The sequence below is a fragment of the Oncorhynchus nerka genome, linkage group LG22, assembly GCF_034236695.1.
Source record: "Oncorhynchus nerka isolate Pitt River linkage group LG22, Oner_Uvic_2.0, whole genome shotgun sequence".
NCBI lineage: Eukaryota > Metazoa > Chordata > Actinopteri > Salmoniformes > Salmonidae > Oncorhynchus > Oncorhynchus nerka.
The window spans coordinates 78,990,450-79,013,227 of NC_088417.1; the positions used below are offsets into that span (position 1 = coordinate 78,990,450).

The 22,778-nt window shown below is 42.5% G+C and overlaps 1 protein-coding gene across 1 annotated transcript; it reads left to right on the forward strand.

Moving 5' to 3' along the window:
* Positions 1-13,589: 13,589 nt before the first annotated feature.
* LOC115104718 (trace amine-associated receptor 13c-like) lies at positions 13,590-14,588 on the forward strand. The gene has a single exon (XM_029626072.2). The coding sequence runs from the start codon at positions 13,639-13,641 to the stop codon at positions 14,491-14,493; it is 855 nt and encodes a 284-aa protein (XP_029481932.2). The 5' UTR covers positions 13,590-13,638; the 3' UTR covers positions 14,494-14,588.
* Positions 14,589-22,778: the final 8,190 nt, after the last annotated feature.

A 22,778-nucleotide genomic window follows, 5' to 3' on the forward strand; every position in this document is an offset into this window, starting at 1 on the left:
ATTCAACACCTGTGATTACTGTATGCCTCGCTGTATGTCTCTCTCAGATGTCAATATGCCTTGTATACTGTTGTTCAGGTTAGTTATAATTGTTTTAGTTCACAATGGAGCCCCTAGACCCACTCTGCATACCCCTGTTACCTCCTTTGTCCCACCTCCCACACATGCGGTGACCTCACCCATTACAACCAGCATGTCCAGAGATACAACCTGTCTCATCATCACCCAGTGCCTGGGCTTACCTCCGCTGTACCCGCACCCCACCATACCCCTGTCTGCGCATTATGCCCTGAATATATTCTACCATGCCCAGAAACCTGCTCCTCTTATCCTCTGCCCCCAACGCTCTAGGCGACCAGTTTTGATAGCCTTTAGCCGCACCCTCATACTACTCCTTCTCTGTTCCGCGGGTGATGTGGAGGTAAACCCAGGCCCTGCATGTCCCCAGGTACCCTCATTTGTTGACTTCTGTGATCGAAAAAGCCTTGGTTTTATGCATGTCAACATCAGAAGCCTCCTCCCTAAGTTTGTTTTACTCACTGCTTTAGCACACTCTGCTAACCCTGATGTCCTTGCCGTGTCTGAATCCTGGCTCAGGAAGGCCACCAAAAATTCAGAGATTTCCATACCCAACTATAACATCTTCCGTCAAGATAGAACTACCAAAGGGGGTGGAGTTGCAGTCTACTGCAGAGATAGCCTGCAAAGTAATATCATACTTTCCAGGTCCATACCCAAACAGTTCGAACTACTAATTTTGAAAATTACCCTCTCCAGAAATAAGTCTCTCACTGTTGCCGCCTGCTACCGGCCACCCTCAGCTCCCAGCTGTGCCCTGGACACCATTTGTGAATTGATCGCCCCCCATCTAGCTTCAGAGTTTGTTCTGTTAGGTGACCTAAACTGGGATATGCTTAACACCCCGGCAGTCCTACAATGTAAGCTAGATGCCCTCAATCTCACTCAAATCATCAAGGAACCCACCAGGTACAACCCTAACTCTGTAAACAAGGGCACCCTCATAGACGTCATCCTGACCAACTGGCCCTCCAAATACACCTCCGCTGTCTTCAACCAGGATCTCAGCGATCACTGCCTCATTGCCTGTATCCGTCACAGAGCCGCAGTCAAACGACCACCCCTCATCACTGTCAAACGCTCTCTAAAACACTTCTGTGAGCAGGCCTTTCTAATCGACCTGGCCCGGGTATCCTGGAAGGACATTGACCTCATCCCGTCAGTTGAGGATGCCTGGTCATTCTTTAAAAGTAACTTCCTCACCATTTTAGATAAGCATGCTCCGTTCAAAAAATGCAGAACCAAGAACAGATACAGCCCTTGGTTCACTCCAGACCTGACTGCCCTCGACCAGCACAAAAACATCCTGTGGCGGACTGCAATAGCATCAAATAGCCCCCGTGATATGCAACTGTTCAGGGAAGTCAGGAACCAATACACGCAGTCAGTCAGGAAAGCTAAGGCCAGCTTCTTCAGGCAGAAGTTTGCATCCTGTAGCTCCAACTCCAAAAAGTTCTGGGACACTGTGAAGTCCATGGAGAACAAGAGCACCTCCTCCCAGCTGCCCACTGCACTGAGGCTAGGTAACACGGTCTCCACCGATAAATCCACGATTATCGAAAGCTTCAATAAGCACTTCTCAATGGCTGGCCATGCCTTCCGCCTGGCTACTCCAACCTCGGCCAACAGCTCCGCCCCCGCAGCTCCTCGCCCAAGCCTCTCCAGGTTCTCCTTTACCCAAATCCAGATAGCAGATGTTCTGAAAGAGCTGCAAAACCTAGACCCGTACAAATCAGCTGGGCTTGACAATCTGGACCCTCTATTTCTGAAACTATCTGCCGCCATTGTCGCAACCCCTATTACCAGCCTGTTTAACCTCTCTTTCGTATCGTCTGAGATCCCCAAGGATTGGAAAGCTGCCGCAGTCATCCCCCTCTTCAAAGGGGGAGACACCCTGGACCCAAACTGCTATAGACCTATATCCATCCTGCCCTGCCTATCTAAGGTCTTCGAAAGCCAAGTCAACAAACAGGTCACTGACCATCTCGAATCCCACCGTACCTTCTCCGCTGTGCAATCTGGTTTCCGAGCCGGTCACGGGTGCACCTCAGCCACGCTCAAGGTACTAAACGATATCATAACCGCCATCGATAAAAGACAGTACTGTGCAGCCGTCTTCATCGACCTCGCCAAGGCTTTCGACTCTGTCAATCACCATATTCTTATCGGCAGACTCAATAGCCTCGGTTTCTCGGATGACTGCCTTGCCTGGTTCACCAATTACTTTGCAGACAGAGTTCAGTGTGTCAAATCGGAGGGCATGCTGTCCGGTCCTCTGGCAGTCTCTATGGGGGTGCCACAGGGTTCAATTCTCGGGCCGACTCTTTTCTCTGTATATATCAATGATGTTGCTCTTGCTGCGGGCGATTCCCTGATCCACCTCTACGCAGACGACACCATTCTATATACTTTCGGCCCGTCATTGGACACTGTGCTATCTAACCTCCAAACGAGCTTCAATGCCATACAGCACTCCTTCCGTGGCCTCCAACTGCTCTTAAACGCGAGTAAAACCAAATGCATGCTTTTCAACCGATCGCTGCCTGCACCCGCATGCCCGACTAGCATCACCACCCTGGATGGTTCCGACCTTGAATATGTGGACATCTATAAGTACCTAGGTGTCTGGCTAGACTGCAAACTCTCCTTCCAGACTCACATCAAACATCTCCAATCGAAAATCAAATCAAGAGTCGGCTTTCTATTCCGCAACAAAGCCTCCTTCACTCACGCCGCCAAGCTTACCCTAGTAAAACTGACTATCCTACCGATCCTCGACTTCGGCGATGTCATCTACAAAATGGCTTCCAACACTCTACTCAGCAAACTGGATGCAGTCTATCATAGTGCCATCCGTTTTGTCACCAAAGCACCTTATACCACCCACCACTGCGACTTGTATGCTCTAGTCGGCTGGCCCTCGCTACATATTTGTCGCCAGACCCACTGGCTCCAGGTCATCTACAAGTCCATGCTAGGTAAAGCTCCGCCTTATCTCAGTTCACTGGTCATGATGGCAACACCCATCCGTAGCACACGCTCCAGCAGGTGTATCTCACTGATCATCCCTAAAGCCAACACCTCATTTGGCCGCCTTTCGTTCCAGTACTCTGCTGCCTGTGACTGGAACGAACGGTAAAAATCGCTGAAGTTGAGACTTTTATCTCCCTCACCAACTTCAAACATCAGCTATCCGAGCAGCTAACCGATCGCTGCAGCTGTACATAGTCTATTGGTAAATAGCCCACCCATTTTCACCTACCTCATTCCCATACTGTTTTTATACTGTTTTTTTTATTTATTTATTTACTTTTCTGCTCTTTTGCACACCAATATCTCTACCTGTACATGGCCATCTGATCATTTATCACCCCAGTGTTAATCTGCAAAATTGTATTATTTGCCTACCTCCTCATGCCTTTTGCACACATTGTATATAGACTGCCCATTTTTTTTCTACTGTGTTATTGACTTGTTAATTTTTTATTCCATGTGTAACTCTGTGTTGTCTGTTCACACTGCTATGCTTTATCTTGGCCAGGTCGCAGTTGCAAATGAGAACTTGTTCTCAACTAGCCTACCTGGTTAAATAAAGGTGAAATAAATAAAAATAAATAAAAAAATCCTCAAAGTGGGCGAAGACGGTGTTTAGCTTGTCTGGAAGCAAGATGTCAGCAACGTGGCTAGTTTCCTTTTGTAGACTGTGATTGTATGTAGACCCTGCCACATATGTCTCATGATTGAATCATTGAATTGCGACTCCACTTTGTCTCTGTACTCATGTTTTGCCTGTTTGATTGCCTTGCGGATGGAATATCTACACTGTTTGTATTCTGCCATACACCCAGTCACCTTGCCATGGTTCAATGCGGTGGTTTGCACTTTCAGTTTTGTGCGAATTCTGCCATCTATCCACGGTTTTTGGTTAGGGTAGGTTTTAATAGTCACAGTGGGTACAACGTCTCCTATATCTTCGCCATTCTAAATAAGGCTACACAGCACATGATCCACTAGAGTTTGAGCTGTTCTTGCATACAATGTCATTATTGTTGTAATGTGTATGTTACTGGTATTGTTTTATATGTTGTTTACATTTTACCAAGTAGACAGTTATTTCTCCTGCACAGTCTAGCTGCTTCTGCTGAGGTAATAGAAACAATAACATTTTGTTTTCTAGGAGGGGGTGACTGTAGCTCTTATTTTGCAATAAGATGCCTATGTTTTGTAATCAGAAATGTATGGTTTGTAATCTGTGACTTTTATTATGGCATCGCCGTAGAGATCTTGTTGGGCCATTTTTTGGGAGAATACTGTTCCCAGAATCCCCTGCACGTGAGGAGGGATTCACGTGAAAGATGGAGTTGGAACTTGTTGTGCCACTAAAGTTTGTGCAGCTGCTATTTGGACAGATTAAACTATTGAACACTTACTTGTTGCCCGATTATTTATCATAGAAACAATGGGCCCTTCGGAGAAGGTGATAGATAAATAAGTTGCTGTTACAGTATCAAGGTTGTATAGTGCCATAACACCTCTTCTTTTCAGTTCACATCTTAGGAAGGTCTTATCAGAGGCCTGATTTGAATTTTAAAGTCAATGCAACATTTCTGAAACAAGCAGTTAGCATATAAGATGTGTCTATATTGATAGTGGATTGTAATTTAGCTGTGTTGACCCTGGATAATAATTTAGCTGTGTTGACCCTGGATAATTGTTTAGCTGTGTTGATAAACAATGATCCATGAAATGAAAATAACGTATTATTAAATAAAGTAACTATAGAGAGGCGTGTATGATTGAGATTTGAGTGAGGTAAGGGTAGGGTTGCAAAAATCTGCTAACTTTCACATAATTCCCTGGTTTTCCAGAAAACCTGGTAGGAAAATTACCGGAATCAGGAGGGTATAAGCAGGATCTTCCACAATTATCCAAACTGGAATGCTGGAAAACCTGGAATTTCCGGGAAAGTTACCTGATTTTATAAACCTTTATAAACCTCTATAAGGGGGAGGTTAAGCAGAGTTGAGTCAGACTCACCCTCTGGTGATGGTGATGAGGTATCCCTGCATGTGGTTTCAAAATCAGTGGAAATTTCCTCTATGCCTAATGGCTAAGATGTTCATTTTCCATGCAGGAGACCAAGGTTCAGACCATGGTTCAGATCCCAGCTGTGACAGAGGCATGATTCAGAGGTGGGATGTTTGACCTGTGCAGACTTTTTTTCAGGGGTAAGGGTTGTACTGAGCCAGACTGAGAGTGTCCTAATGAAAGTTGTACTCTTGTGCATGCCCACAAATGAAACTACAAAGGTGCACTGGGGTTAATTGTCAGGTTAACTCTGAATGTTTATGCCTCGGAGTATAGCATTTGAGTTTGTCTCCAACACCTTTAATTGGAATAATTCCTGTGAGTTTTGGACATCATTATGCCAGAGCCTTCCATACTACTTATACCATTATCCTCTGGTGTGAGAAACTTAAAGTCAAGCGAACATCATTAAGGAGTTGTTCACCTACCCATTAGAGATGCTATGGTCATAGTGACATCAGTCACAGAGCAAAGGTTGTTGGTGTAATATGCTCTTTGGGATTCATGAGGTCTACAGGGGTGAAATTGTGTGTGTGTGTGCGTGCGTGTGTGCTTGACACATTTAATTGGTTGAGCGCTATGTGTTATTATTTCAGAGTCTTACAGGACCCTCTGGAATCTGAGAGAACAACAACAAACCAGAAAATTATGATTGGGTCAGAATATCACAGGATGATGTCTGTAAAATCACATTTGTTTCTATGATGTAACTGTCTCCCTCAACTTCAGTAATTATTTCATAATTTAGTTCAAATAGACAATTTTACAAGTCTATGGAATGTTCTTATGGCATGCCATAAGAGCACACACCATAACGTTATTCCATCTTATCAACTACCTGACTTTCAATTTCCCTTTGCACATATTCTATGACAGATTGACATGTTCATGGTGACTCCTGTAGTCTCGCAGGGCCATCTTTCCAAATCTTGTTTGGTTAATTCTATTATGGAAAGTCTGGAGAACTTCAGTGTGGTATTTTATGGGAGGGTTGGCTGTTATCATTCACTGTTAATTTTGTATCCTATGACCGCTAGCTTGTTGCCCCCTCTGTTTTCTGGAACTCAGGTGTCTGAGCTGATTATCAAGGTGGATAGAGGGCCATCTTGGCCCAAAGCATGTTTTAGCATCGGTAGCACCATTCAGGACGTTCACCATTTTTAAGTAGTCAACTGGGTGGGACTTGATAAGGGTTAAAGAAGATTCATAGAAGTCCATTCAGGTCAGTTGGAGGAGTCAGCCAATGAATGATACTCCTGAGCAAACATTTCATAACTGCAGGTGGAACTAAATCACCTACCTTGGCTTTAAGGCGTGGACAGATCTGTAGGATTAAAAATATGCTTCATGCATAACAAAATAACGTTTTTAAATAATGAAATAATAACCATTACATTATTAGTTGATTATTACATTATAAAGTGGTTCAAAAAGTATCAATGGTGTAATAGCTTAAACTAATAATGTACTAACAACCTATAATCACTCTCTTTAATGGCATGAAATGAGGAACATTGCATTTGCAGCCATTGCCACAACATAATTGCACTTCCATTCTGACCTTACAAACATCCAGTGTCATAGAAAATAAAGAAAAACCCACTCCTCAATTTGATGACATATCTTGCAGTCAGTATTAGTCAAAATTTTGGACACACCTACTCATTCCAGGGTTTTCCTAAGACGAGATTGCCTCTACTTCCTATACATATACAGTACCAGTGTTTTCTTTTTTCAATGTAGCCACAGATTAATGAATTCTGCACACAATGTGCTTATTTTAATTGTATTTATTTTACCCCCCTTTTCTCCCCAATTTCAATCTTGTCTCATCGCTGCAACTCCCCAACAGGCTCGGGGGGTGCATGTCAAGTCATGCATCCTCCTAACCCGCGCTTCAGGATGTAGCAGAATACAGTCCCCTGGCCGGAACATCACTCAGCGGAGTTTCAGAGCGCCACCTATAGTTTTTGATAAAACTCAAACTGCCACTAAACTTTCATTAAAATACACATTCAAGGTAGTGAATTAAAGCTACACTCGTTGTGAATCTATCCACCAAGTCAGATTTGTAAAATGCTTTTCGGCGAAAGCATGAGAAGCTATTATCTGATAGCATGTATCCCCAAAAATACTGCAACTTCACCTAACGACAGATTTTGCGATAGCCGAACCTACCCAAAACGCAGAAATAAAATATAAAACATTCATTACCTTTGACGAGCTTCTTTCTTGGCACTCCTAGATGTCCCATAAACATAATTTTGGGTCTTTTTTCGATTAAATCGGTCCATATATAGCCTAGATATCGATCTATGAATAGTGTGTGATCAACAAAAATATGAGCGTTTTTTAACGTATTTTTTTAAATTAAAGAAGTCGACGATAAACTTTCACAAAACACTTCGAAATACTTTTGTAATGCAACTTTAGGTATTAGTAAACGTTAATACTCTATCAAAATGATCACGGGGCGATGTATATTCTTTAGCTTCACGTCTTGAAATCATGACCGGATATTGCTCAACCAAAACATCCTGTCGGAGACCGGAGGAAAGCGGGTCCCTTGTTTCGGTTTGACCAACGAACAAAGTCGAGGCAAATGACAAGACTCTAGACATCGTGTGGAAGCTGTAGGTATTGCAACCTCGGCCTCATTTGATCTGGGTCAGCTTTAACAAATGGTTGAAGGGGCGCATGGATATCTTTTTCCATTTTCAGTGATCAGATTTTCCTGCACTTTTCGATAAAACGCACATTCTGTTATAGTCACAGCCATGATTTAACCAGTTTTAGAAACGTCTGAGTGTTTTCTATCCACACATACTAATCATATGCATATACTATAGTCCTGGCATGAGTAGCAGGGCGCTGAAATGTTGCGCGATTTTTAACAAAAAGCTGCGAAAATTCGCAACAGCCTTAACAGGTTTTAACACCCGCCTGCTTAACCCAGAAGCCAGCCACACCAATGTGTTGGAGGGAACACCAACTGACGACCGAGGTCAGCCTGCAGGTGCCCAGCCCAACACAAGGAGTTGGTAGAGCTCGATGAGCCAAGTAAACTTTGACTTTCCAATTTTTACAGATACCTCTAGCTTAAACAGAAGAAGGAATTACAAGCATAATTGATGACTGAGATGCAAGGTGAGATGAAAGCCTCTAAAATGCATGGAATCTCAAGTAACACTGTTCAGTGTATCTTTCATTCAGAAGTCGACCTAAAACTTTGGGTTACTTGCGCAGCCCCGCTTCTATGTGAATATGAGTGAGATGTTACACTTATCGGAGAATCACAAGCTCTAAGTATCCAATCACATAGCGTCAGTTTTAGACCAACAGGTCATTCTTGAGCATGCCTCTCTTCCTTGTGCTCTTGTGAGCAGGGAAAAGCGGTGACACATCTGTTGTGGAAATTCAGTATTGAGAGAGTCTTGACTGTTGAGATGAGCAGCCTTTACAGACAATGCACATTTTTTATATAGCTGATACCAAGATTGCTTTGTCGGTCATTTCTAACCTCCCATAAGTCACCTTGGTTATCTACACAGGATGGTGTTTTACTTAGTTTCCCAGATGCCGGGGCCTCCACTTGCAGGGAGGTGTCCAAAAACACAGAGTTAGTTTCCACTCTAGCGCAATACTCTCGCTTTCATCAAAGCAAATGGGCCAGACACATGCTGGACATAAACAGTAGACACGTTCTATTTCCGTCAACGGGAGGAGTGGTGGGTGTAACCATAAGCTCCAAGGCGTGACAATATACAGTACCAGGCAAAAGTTTGGACACACCTACTCATTCCAGGGTTTTTCTTTATTTGTACTATTTTCTACATTGTAGAATAATAGTGAAAACATCACAACTATGAAATAACATATATGGAATCATGTAGTAACCAAAAAAAGGGTTAAATCAAAATATATTTAACATTTGAGATTCTTCAAAGTAGCCACCCTTTGCCTTGGTGAAAGCTTTGCACACTCTTGGCATTCTCTCAACCAGCTTCACCTGGAATGCTCTTCCAACAGTATTGAAGGAGTTCCCACATATGCTGAGCACTTGGTGGCTGCTTTTCCTTCACTCTGCGGCCCAACCTATCCTAAACCATCTCAATTGGGTTGAGGTCGGGTGATTGTGGCAAGGTAATCTGATGCAGCACTCCATTAATCTCCTTCTTGGTAAAATAGCCCTTACACAGCCTGGAGGTGTGTTGGGTCATTGTCCTGTTGAAGAGCAAATTATAGTCCCAAGCGCAAACCAGATGGGATGGTGTATTACTGCAGAATGCTGTGCCTTGAACACCACCACACTTCCTCCTCCATGCTTCCCGGTGGGAACTACACATGTGGGGATCATCCGTTCTCCTACTATGCGTCTCACAAAGACATGGTGGTTGGAACCAAATACCTCAAATTTGGCTCATCAGACCATAGAACAGATTTCCACTGGTATAATGTCCATTGCTCGTGTTTCTTGGCCCAAGCAAGTCTCTCCTTATTATTGTTGTCCTTCAGCAGTACTTTCTTTGCAGAAATTCGACCATGAAGGCTTGATTCATGGAGTCTCTTCTGAACAGTTGAATTTGAGATGTGTCTGTTACTTGAACTCTGTGAAGAATTTATTGGGGCTGCAATTTCTGAGGCTGGTAACTTTAACGAACGTATTCTTTGCAGCAGAGGTAAATCTGGGTCTTCCTTTCCTGTGGCGGTCCTCATGAGAGCCAGTTCCATCATAGCACTTGATGGTTTTTGTGACTGCACTTGAAGAAACTTTAAAAGTTCTTGACATTTTATTTGACCTTCATGTCTTAAATTAATGATGGACTGTAATTTCTCTTTGATTATTTGAGCTGTTCTTGCCCCTAATTTGTGCATACAGTATATTCTGAAAATATTCAAACCACATAGACAGCCGTACCAGGCTGTGATTGTAACGGCGTTCTTCATTTGTAGAAAGAGAGTCGGACCGAAATGCAGCGTGTAGGTTACTCATGACTTTAATGAAAGAATATAGTGATACATGAAATAACTGAATGAATACAAAACAACAAACGGAACGTGAATTCTAATTACAGCCTATCTGGTGAACACTACACAGAGACAGGGACAATCACCCACGAAATACAACGCGAACTCAGGCTACCTAAATACGGTTCCCAATCCGAGACAACGAGAAGCACCTGATTCTTAATTGAGAACCGCCTCAGGCAGCCCAGCCTAACAACACCCCTACTCAACCGCAATCCCAATAATACAAAACCCCCAATACGAAATACAACAACATAAACCCATGTCACACCCTGGCCTGCCCAACATATAACAAAACACAAAATATCAATGACCAAGGCGTGACAGAACCCCCCCCCCCCCCTAAGGTGCGGACTCTCAAAAGCATAGGGAGGGTCCGGGTGGGCGTCTGTCCATGGTGGCGGTTCCGGCTTGGGACGTGGACCCCACTCCATTAATGTCCTTGTTCCTCCCCTTCGCGTCCTGGGATAATCCACCTTCTCCGCCGACCATGGCCTAATAGTCCTCCCCCAGATCCCCACATAACTGAGGGGCATCTCGGGACAGAGGGGCATCTCGGGACAGAGGGGCATCTCGGGACAGAGGGGCATCTCGGGACAGAGGGGCAGCTCGGGACAGAGGGGCAGCTCGGGACAGGGGCAGCCCAGTACTGAGAGGAAGTCCAGTACTGAGAGGAAGCTCAGTACTGAGATGAAGCTCAGGCAGGTAGTCGGCTCCGGTAAATCCTGACTGGCTGGCGGAACTGGAAGATTCCGGTTGACAAGCAGATCTGGAAGATTCTGGTTGTCTGGCAGATCTGGAAGAGACTGGTTGTCTGGCAGATCCTGGCAGACTGGCGGCGCTGGGCAGACTGGCGACGCTGGGCAGACTGGCGACGCTGGGCAGACTGGCGACGCTAGGCAGACTGGGAGCACTGGCGGCGCTGGGCAGACTGGGAGCACTGGTGGCGCTGGGCAGACTGGGAGCACTGGCGGCGCTGGGCAGACTGACATCTCTGGCTGCTTCATGCAGACTGACAGCTCTGGCTGCTTCATGCAGACTGACAGCTCTGGCTGCTTCATGCAGACTGACAGCTCTGGCTGCTTCATGCAGACTGACAGCACTTGGCAGACTGACAGCTCTCTGCAGACTGACAGCTCAGGCTGCTCCGAACAGGCAGGAGGCTCCGGCAGCGCAGGAGAAGATACAGGCTCTGGCTGCGCTGAACAGGCGGGAGACTCCAACAGTGTAGGAGGGAAGGAAGGCTCTGGCTGTGTTGAACAGGCGAGGCGCACTGAAGGCCTGGTGCGTGGTGCTGGAACTGGTGGTATTGGATCGAGGACACGCACAGGAAGCCTGGTGCGGGGAGCTGCTACCGGAGGACTGGAGTGTGGAGGTGGCACAGGATGGGCTAGACCGTGAAGGCGTACAGGAGATCTTGAGAGCAGTGTGGGCACAGGACGTGCAAGGCTAGGGATGTGCACAGGAGGCCTGGTGCGTGAGGCTGGCACCAACTTCACCAGCCGACTAACACGCACCTCAGGTTGAGTATAGAGCGCTAACTCAGGTGCTATCAAATCTCCGACACGATCCGTCGGACGAATATTGTATCTATAGCACCAAGCTAGCAACTCCCTCATTACTTCCCACTCCACTTTCCCCATTAACTCCTTCACAGTCTCTGCTTCGCTCACCTCTAACACTGGCTCTGGTCTCCTCCTTGGCTCCTCACGATAAACAAGGAGAGTTGGCTCAGGTCTATCTCCTGACTCAGCCATACTCTCCCTGAGCCCCCCCCAATACATTTTTTGGGGTGACTTTTGGGTTTCGCTCTGCACCGCCGTGTTCTCCTTTTCGACTCCATTCGTCTATAGCCCTCTTCGCATTGCTGCAGCGAATCCCAGGCGGGCTCCTGCACTCTCTCTGGATCGGCCGCCCACCTGTCGATTTCTTCCCACGTCGTATAATCCATGCCTCTGCTATCCATAACGTCCTCCCTTCGCTGTTCAAGCTGTCGCTGCCTGTAACCACGCCACTCGGTCCGTTTGTGGTGGGTGATTCTGTGACGGCGTTCTTCGTTTGTAGAAAGAGAGTCGGACCATGACTTTAATGAAAGAATATAGCGATACATGAAATAACTGAATGAATACAAAACAACAAACGGAACGTGAATTCTAATTACAGCCTATCTGGTGAACACTACACAGAGACAGGGACAATCACCCACGAAATACAACTCGAACTCAGGCTACCTAAATACGGTTCCCAATCCGAGACAACGAGAAGCACCTGACTCTTAATTGAGAACCGCCTCAGGCAGCCCAGCCTAACAACACCCCTACTCAACCGCAATCCCAATAATACAAAACCCCCAATACGAAATACAACAACAAAAACCCATGTCACACCCTGGCCTGCCCAACATATAACAAAACACAAAATACAATGACCAAGGCGTGACAGTGATGCAGTATTCCGTCGTTGGTGCTCCTGTAGAAAACTGTGAGGGCCCTCGGGAACAGGCCAAATTTCTTCAGAATCCTGAGGTTGAAGAATTGCTGTGGTGTCTTCTTCAGCAAGTGCACTACAGGCGATACAGACAATGGTACGCTCAGCCAAATGCGCAATTGGGTGCACACTGCCTTCCACCCAAGACACCTACAACACCAGGTGTCGCAGGAAGCCAAAGAAGATCACCAGGGACTCCAGCCACCCGAGCCATGACCTGTTCTCCCTGTTTCCATCAATCAGACACTGGCAGTATAGGAGTACCATGCAAAAACTGTAAGACTGGCAAAAATCTTCTAAATACAGACCATCAGGCTGCTGAATAGAGGTCACTCATCAGCTACCTTCTCCCTCTGTCTCTCCCCACTGCTCCCCAGTCTTCCTCCCCACCCCCTCTGCTGCTTCTCCATGGACATTTACCATTCCCCCAACCCCAGTCTTCCTCCACACCCTCTGCTATTCCCCCCGCCATCAACATACATTTTACCATGCCCCCATCCCAGGGGACATGTATCATCGCTACAGTTGTTCATAAGTACAGTTAAACCATATCAAATGTAATTTTTTATCATTTACATTGTTTTACTTAACTTTGTCCTGCATTGTTGGAGCTCGGAGCTCAATAATTTCACTGTACACTGTACATGTGGCTATTAAACTATTTAATCTTAACTAATCAGTAAGGCTGAAGGACAGGCTGTGTGGACACAGCAACATCCACTCCTGTCATGCATCACATCACGGATTCACAAATTTGCTAATCAGACCGTTCGAGCATTAGTGTGCTCACGTGTTTATGTTTTCGTGGTGTGTGCGCAGAGAGACTCTGAGGAGGGGAGTGTCTGTCAGTCACTCTGGGATAAATAGAGAGACAGAGCTCAGAGTTTGTCAGAAAGTTGACCTGACAGTGTCACACACAGGACCAAGCAGGAACTCGCCCATTTTTACCCATTACAGATGGAGGAACACGAAGATGCTCAATACTGTTTTCCAGACCAAAACTCTTCTTGCAGAAAGGCTTTGCTATCGACATCTATTTACATAACACTGTACATCTTCATCTCATTGATTTCAGCGGTTACAGTATTTTTGAACGTACTGGTGATCATCTCCGTCTCTCACTTCAAGAAGCTCCACACTCCAACCAACCTGCTCATCCTTTCTCTGGCGGTGGCTGATTTCCTGGTGGGACTGATTGTGATACCAGTAGTGGCTGTAACAGTAATTGAATCATGCTGGTTCTATGGGAAATATTTCTGTGTGATTTCTCTATATATCAATTATTTATGTCTCTCTTTATCTATAGGCAATTTGATCTTGATATCTATTGACCGCTATGTTGCTGTGTGTGATCCCTTGAAGTACCACTCAAAAATAACAATAACAAGAATAATTGGTTGTATATCAATTACCTGGTGTTGTTGTATCATATACAATGCTGTTATTTTAAATAACTATGTTAATATGAAGGTACCCCGACAGTGTTTGGAAGAATGTTTTGTTGTTGTAGGATTTATCTGGAGGAGCATCATTGACATTCTATTTTCAAGTGTTATCCCGTGCTCAATTATTATAACACTTTATTTGAAAATATTTGTTGTCGCCAGATCACAGGCCAGAAAGGTATTTATAAAAGAGCCTGCCACCAAGTCTGGTGTTAAAACTGTACAGTCAAATAAGTCTGAGAGAAAAGCAACAAAAACTCTATCTATTGTAGTTTTCACCTATCTCATCTTGTTGGATTCCAATTATTTTTATCCAGTTTTTTTCTCACCAATCATCAGTTTCCTTAAGCTTTCTGCCATGTGTTAATTCCTTAATTAATCCAATTATTTATGCTTTATTTTATCCATGGTTCAAAGTGACAGCTAAACATATTTTAACTCTGAAGTTAAGGCGGTCATAGTTCCTGCATTTTTATTCCTAAATTTGACAAATATAGATGACTTATTTCATGTAACAATACACTGACATAGAATTTCATTCTGAGATAGGTTCAGTTAACAGCTGTGATTATAGGTACATGTGTTGTTGATACAGTTTGATTTGGAAGGATTGGAATGACTGATTCATTGCAGAATGCATAAGCGTGTTATTAATTGATTGTAGTTCCATGTTATGTAAAAGTAAAGTGCAATGAGAACTTCATGAATCATTTTATATGTTGTTTAGAAAGTGTAGTTAAATTACTCCATAATATCAGATTATGTTCAGGTCTAAGTTAATGGTGTATCGTGTAAGAAGTTGAGGGTTAATGTAAGAATGTGCAATTATGGGTAACACCTCTTAAGGATTAGCCCCTTTTTTCCCAGTTTTCACCTAAAATGACCTAAAATGACAAATCTAACTGCCTGTAGCTCAGGCCCTGAAATATAGATATGTATATTATTGGTACCATTTGAAAGGAAACACTTTGAAGTTTATGGAAATGTGAAAGGAATGTAGTAGAATATAGCGCAATATACCAGGTAAAATATAATAAAGTACCATGATCTTTGAAATGCAAGAGAAAGGCCATGATGGTAAAAGGCCGCGTGTTCTCCCGTGCTCTATTATTATAACACTTTATTTGAAAATATTTGAGATGGCCATATCACAGGCCAGAAAATCATTTTCAAAGGACACTGTCACCAATATTTTTAAAACTGTACAGGCAAATAAGACTGAGAGAAAAGCAACGACTCTAGCTATTGTTTTTTTCACCTATCTAAATTGTTAGATTCCATTTTGTTTTTGTTCTTTAGCAAAATTTTGATTAATCATATTTCTTAAGCTTTCTGCCAGTTGTTATTTCCTTTAGAAAAACAATTATTTCTGCTTTCTTTTTAACTATGATTCAAAGTGACAGCTAAACATATTTTAACTCTGAAGTTGAGGCGTTCACAGTTCCTACATTTGTATTCCTAAATTTGACAAGGGTTTGTCATTGTTATGTTCAACTACAGTATATTGTTGATGTAATTGCTTCTTTCATGTAGCAATAAACTGACATTACATCAGTAAACTGTTGTCATCATAGATACATGTTGTGTTAATTCAGAACAATTTGGCAGGCAAGGTCACCAAAGATATTTTCAAAATGACACATTCAACTTGAGTCACACCGACCACTTTATTTTCAATTATCAAATCCTCTGATAACTCTGTTGTGTAATGAACAGGATTCAAATAGTACATTTTCAGGACAAAGTTGAATCTAACTCATTGATATGTGTTAGTATTTGATGGCTATCTGTAGAGTATGAAATTACAGAAATATTCATGCCCCAAAAGAGATACAGTATATAAACAGTTACAGGATTGATCTGGTTATCGTCACAAAAGTTGTATTATAGATGTTCCTTGTGCCAAAGTTAGATAGAATATCTTGCTGATATCTAGATGATGAAAAAGGCCATCCAATTATTTCCTAAAGAGGTTTGGAGGCTGTAGTTGAAGCTGTTGAGGCGGGCTAACTTGATTGAAATGTTATTTTATAATGGAATCACCTAAAGGGCTTTTTCGATCTAACTAAATTTGGTTAAACAGCACGGAACAGGAATCATATTTCTTGGCCACTTAAGGAGTGGGATATTGATGTTCATTAAAGTCATTGTCAAGGACCAGCTGATAGTTGTGCCAGTTTGCCAGGCAGGACTGGGTTAGATAATCGACAGTACAGCACTCTATTAGGCGCTGACCTGAAACCTGGTCCTCTCTCCAGGCCTGTGCTGATGTCCTGACTCTGTCTCACGCTTGGTTGGAACCCAGGGAGAGTGACATTTCAGTGAGGGCCTCAGGCACCCAGGTCAGCGAGAGGACCCCTCACACCAGGAGTGATGACAGAACAAACAGAGGGGGAAATGTCAGGGAGAATTGCACAGCACCACGAAGAGCCCCACTGCCTTGTGGGATACATACTCTCTGGGACTCTCCTGTAAGTCCACCCAGACAGATTCAATGGATCCACAGATATGCTGTACTGTGCTATGTTGTAGTGTGGTTGAGTACCAATGATGAAACACATGAGTCAAGGCAGTGGTTTCAAAGTATCACTAAAAGTCGTTTTATATTTTAGGATCATGTTGAGAAACTTGTAAAGTAAGTGCTTTCTGTCATTTATGGTTAATGGTGTATCTCCATTTCTGCATGGGAAGTGTCAGTAGCCTCGTTTACACCAGGTGCTAACATATGTCCTTTGTCCTGACTACCTCCAGAGGTGGTCAGGAAGATCTGACCATAATCAGATCTCACTGTGTCTTTTAAACAACTATCAGATCTCAATGCGTCTTTTAAACAACTAGACCTGTAATCATCTAAACCTGTCTAAAAATGTGGGCTCAATCAGAATGTGGACAAGATCAAGACAAAGGACGTATGTCAGAACCAGGTTTAAATGGGGCTATTAACTCACACAGTGGTGTATAGTTGGTCCACCCAGATAGTACATAACTGCTTTCTACTCCAACCCACATGACCTTTTCCCTCATCTCGCTCATCCCCCAAAGCAATTGGATTCTGACATTTTCAGAGCCACCTAGTCAAGAAGCATGTTCACCACTTTATTTAATTGGCAGGCTTTGTGATATTTAAGTAAGACATTTGAAGGCCTGGATCTTCGACATGGAGACACACACACACATACATGAGCGCACACACACACATTTTGAATAATAAGTTGCTTAAACATTTTGTTGAACATCATCTCATTGGCATATCAATAGACTCCTGCATCAGATCATTACTGTGAATGCAGTGCACAATAGATGAGTAGCTAGCTCTCCAATCTTCTTCTTTTAGGGTAAGCGATAGGAGCTGGCAAGGTTATTCTGGCCACTAGATGGCAGTCCAAGATAGGCCAGTGCTCAAGTGTCTGGCTAGCTGCCAGCTTCCCTGCTCTAATTTTATGGGAATGAGGCCATGGACAAGACTTTGCTTATCAAGCTCATTATACAGTACAAAGCACAGTTAAACACATTCAGCTAATGTGAGGTTCTGACAGAGGGGGTGAATTTATCCAGTTGGGCTGACGTCAAAACAAAAGCAATCAGCAAGCAGCCTCCACAAGAAACAGCATGAAAAACAATTATGTTTTTGCATCCAAGTTCCCAACCAAAACATAACACGGTCCTTTATCCACTGACTGTGGAATGGATTGGATTTTTACCAACTGAGGTACTCAAAGTGCTTTACATAGTAAGAGAGAAACTCACCTCATCCACAACCATTGAGATTCTGACGACACGTTGAGGTGTTGAGCTTGAGGTGTTGAGTTCACTCTGACATCATTAGAACACTCAATATATCCATTGATGAGTGTCGAGGAGGCAGTGGAGAAGTCAGAATCAGCTGTAGCCTTCCGGCATCAATGTGAGGTAGAAAGAGCATTGGTAAAGGAGCTCTGATGAATACAGCTCAACAGATATAGTAGTGGTGGAGGGGTTATCTCAGAGTTAACCCTATATACAGTAGTATGCTCTGAATGTACCATTACACTCTATAAAATGAGTGTAATGATACATTGTCAGAGTTTTGTCTTTCCTGGAGGGTCAGAGTAATACCACAGGGAAAAACTCTGACCTGAGTTTAAAATGTATGGGATTCCCACAGGCTCAGCCCTCGGACACTAGGTGACCGATTTACTAAGTGTTTGCACCAGGTACAATATTTGCACTTGTTTCTTAATCTCCTGAGGGATTAAACATAGTAGGTAAAAAAGCGGAGTAAAAAGGAATAATGATACATTATAGCAAATATTTGAGGCTGTTATATATGATATATTTGCCATTGGGATAACTCAAAACATATTTGAAGTACCGCAGTTAAAACTTGTTATGGCTGCAATCCCGATATCGGGATCGATATAACAACTACCAGTGAAAATAGAGGGCGCCAAATTCAAACCACAGAAATCTCATAATTACAATTCCTAAAACATACATGTGTTTTATATCATTTTAAAGCTATTCTCGTTGTTAATCCCAACAAAGAGTCCGATTTCAAATAGGCTTTTCAGCGAAAGCACTACAAACGATTCTGTTAGGTCTCCACCAAACCACAATAAGCACAGGTATTTTCCAGAAAAATATAGCATTCCCAAAAAGCATGAATAAAGATCAAATTAATCCCTAAACTTGAATTATCTTCATCAGATGACACTCATAGGACTTCATGTTACACAATACATGCATGTTTTGTTTGATAAAGTTAATATTTATATCAAAAACCTGAGTTTTACATTGGTTAGATTCACTAGTTCCAAAAACATCAAGTGATTTTGCATAGCCACATCTCCTTAATGCAACCACTGTGTCAGATTTCATTTTTCTGTGTTCAGAACAGCGCTCAGAACAGTAGCCAAATTAGCCTCCATGTTGGAGTCAACAGAAACCAGAAAATACATGATAAATGTTTCCTTACCTTTGATGAACTTCATCAGAATGCAGTCCTAGAAACCCCAGGTCCACAATAAATGCTTGATTTGTTCAAAAATGTCCATTATTTATGTCCAATTAGCTACTTAGATTAGCGAGTTTGGTAAACAATTCCAAAGTCACAAAGCGCATCCACTATAACGTGACGAAATGTTCCGTAACAGTCAGTAGAAGCATGTCAAACGATGTACTGAATCAATCTTTAGAATGTTGTTTACATATATCTTAACGTTCCAACCGAAGATTTAGAATTATTTCATATGAGCGGTGGAACGCAAGTCCTTCCCCTGTGAACGCGCCTGGTGAAAGCATGGTCCACTCATGGCTGTGGTGACTATTTCCTGTGTCAATCGACCCCCCCTTCACATTAGAGTCATCAGACAACGTTCTATTGACTGCTGACATCTAGTGGAAGGCGTAGGAAGTGAAAACTCATCCATATCTCGCTGTAATTTCAATGATGCCTTGGTTGAAAATCTGCCACCTGCAGAAAAAAAGAAACAGGAAGTGGAATTTCTCAGGTTTTTGCCTGCTATATGAGTTTTGTTGTACTCACAGACATAATTCAAACAGTTTTAGAAACGTCAGTGTTTTCTATCCAAAACGAATAATAATATGCAAATATTAGCAACTATGACTGAGGAGCAGGCCGTTTGATATGGGTACCTTTCATCCAAGCTACTCAATACTGCCCCTGCAGCCATAAGAAGTTAAATCACCCTATACCTTGAATTTGTGCCAAAATATCAGAAATTGGTTGTATCATACTAGTGTTGAGGAAACACTTTTTTGAATTGAGGAATGTCCACAAAAAATGAAGAAATAATTTCAAATGACGAGGCAGAGAAGCTGAGATTAATTGGTTATAGTTATTCAAATTAATCATTAGGGTTGAGTTACTAGAATACAGCTAATGTATGTACCCACTGGGCACAGGCTGGTTTAATCAACGTTGTTTCAAATGTAATTTTCAACATATTGTGACGTGGAATCTATGTGGAAAATACATTGGATTTGAAAAAGTAACTGGTTTTTTTTGTGTGTGAAATTTCAACCACAGGATTATGTCATCATGATAGACAAACATTGTATAACATATGTTGAATTTGTACCTTTAAAACAATGTCAGATTTTCAACTTTATATAACGTTGATTGATTGTTGAATGATTGTTGAGAGATTCACTGTTGCTATTGAAGTCAATCCAAAGGGAAGGTTTAACAGAGCAAATTAAATGTGGCCATACTTTATCAGTCATCAATGATGCTATTTACGCCTCAACACAATTCAATATAACTAAATACCATTACAGTTTAAATCAACCAGAGCTTGAAACACTGGGCCTATTCCATCAACAGCAATGGTTTGTATTCAACCCAGATTTCAACTAAAAATAGACTATATAATAGTACTAGGGTTTCAAGCTCTGGTTGATTTCAAATATAATGTTATTTAGTGATATTGAATTGTGTTTAGTTGTCAGATCAACAAATATCAACATTTGAAGGATCTTCTGCTTTGATATTTTCATCTGTGCCACTGACTTAGTCTGGCTTTAATTCCAGTTTGTCTACAAATAAAAAATATTTTATGTTGGATTCACGTCTTCATCTGAAATGAAAATCACTGTTAAAGATTAGGACTAAGTCAAATCAAAATGTATTTAAAGTTTGATTTGATTTAGTAATTTTCTATGACTTAGCTTTTTGGGTGAGATAGAGATGTGAATCCAACATACAGTGTGGCAAAAAAGTATTTAGTCAGCCACCAATTGTGCAAGTTCTCCCACTTAAAAAGATGAGAGGCCTGTAATTTTCATCATAGGTACACTTCAACTATGACAGACAAAATGAGAAAAAAAACAGAAAATCACATTGTAGGATTTTTTATGAATTTATTTGCAAATTATGGTGTAAAATAAGTATTTGGTCAATACTTTGTTATATACCCTTTGTTGGCAATGACAGAGGTCAAACGTTTTCTGTAAGTGTTCACAAGGTTTTCACACACTGTTGCTGGTATTTTGGCCCATTCCTCCATGCAGATCTCCTCTAGAGCAGTGATGTTTTGGGGCTGTTGCTGGGCAACACGGACTTTCAACTCCCTCCAAAGATTGCCTGTGGGGTTGAGATCTGGAGACTGGCTAGGCCACTCCAGGACCTTGAAATGATTCTCTTCCCATTTGAACTTTGCTGGGCTTTGAAATGGTTGAAAGCACATTAATATCACATTTACAGTAGGTGACTAGCTAAACAACAAATAAGACAGATTTCTATTGGAATTTGGTTTTGCTTTTAGATGGTTGAAAGAATAGGGATAACACATATTTTTGAGTGGGTGGATATACTGTAGGTTGTAATCTCATTGAATAACGTCTTAACCAAATATTACCTCATTATCCACGTTGAAATGACGTAGTGGGCTCTGTGTGTAGGTATGTGAATGAATGCCTTGTAGGAGGAAAGATTCTGATATAAATGATACAGTACAGAGTTGGCACCACAGATTCAAAAATGTTGTGGCAAAAGTTGTACACGTCTTTTCTGGGGCCTGGAGTTTTTCCTGATCTCATGACAAAGTTTGGGTCCTATTCGTAGACTATGACAAAATATGATTATAATAGATAGCTTCCCTTTTCATCTGTGCTATGACTATAGGGCTGTAGGGCAGAGATACATGTATGTCAGAGAGGAGAATATAGTGAAATCAGGCTGTAGGGCAGAGAGACAGTTGACAAAACAACTCTGTATGGTGCAGATATCAGGAGGGAAATGCCACCACCATAGGGCCTGGAGAAAGTGTGGGATCCGTTCTAGAGAGCTTGCCAGTTCTGTGTGCGTGCAAGGTTTGATTCCCCATAACACTGTGGTGTTATGTCCCTCCTTCACCCCTCTTTATGCCCACATCAGGCAATTTGCAGCAGTTGCATTTTTTTGTCCATGATACCACTTACCTCTCTCATGGGGAATCCATCAATCTCTCATTCTAGATGAATTCAGAGAAAACAAATAATAAACAAATTACACAGAGTAGCATTAATGCTCACAAAGGCTTCCCTTTCAGCGCTTTCCTTACCCAAGGAGATTTATATAATAAAATGCGTTGGCCCTCTGAGCAAACAGGATAATTATGGCCTATCTGTCGCTTGTCCGGCACGGCCAAGTGGAAAGAAACACGTTATTACCGCTCAAAGGTTTCTGCTGGAGGAATTAGGATAAATAAATGTTTCATGAAGTAACACGATTTTACAGTTGAATCCTTATCCAAAATCAACACATTATGTCCAACCCGTTACACGTTTTCATGTTAATTTTTTTCCCTGTAAGAAATGATCACCCTAACACACACTTAATTTGTTTTAAATACTTTTTTGTTTCCCGTACTTTGCAATGATGAGAAATATCAGTGAATGTGATGAAAAATAAACACATTCAAATGTTTTGCTTCCACTGACCAATCAAGTTCGCACACACATGATATGCCTTCATTCAGCAGAGCTGTAAACAGCCGGGCCTGAGAAGTCTGAACACCCAGTGAGCAGAAGGCCACCAGTGCCTCAGCCTACACAGACAGGTCTATTCTCAACACAGAATCATTCAGTCTGGGCTATCAGATCTCTGAGGTGTACAGTAAGTGGTTGAATCAGGCCTTTAGAGAGCAGAGGGATTGAAACCTTTCTGTCTGA

Excerpts from the sequence above, each read along its gene's own strand:
- LOC115104718 (XM_029626072.2), top strand. The coding sequence starts at position 13,639 with ATGGAGGAACACGAAGATGCTCAATACTGTTTTCCAGACCAAAACTCT.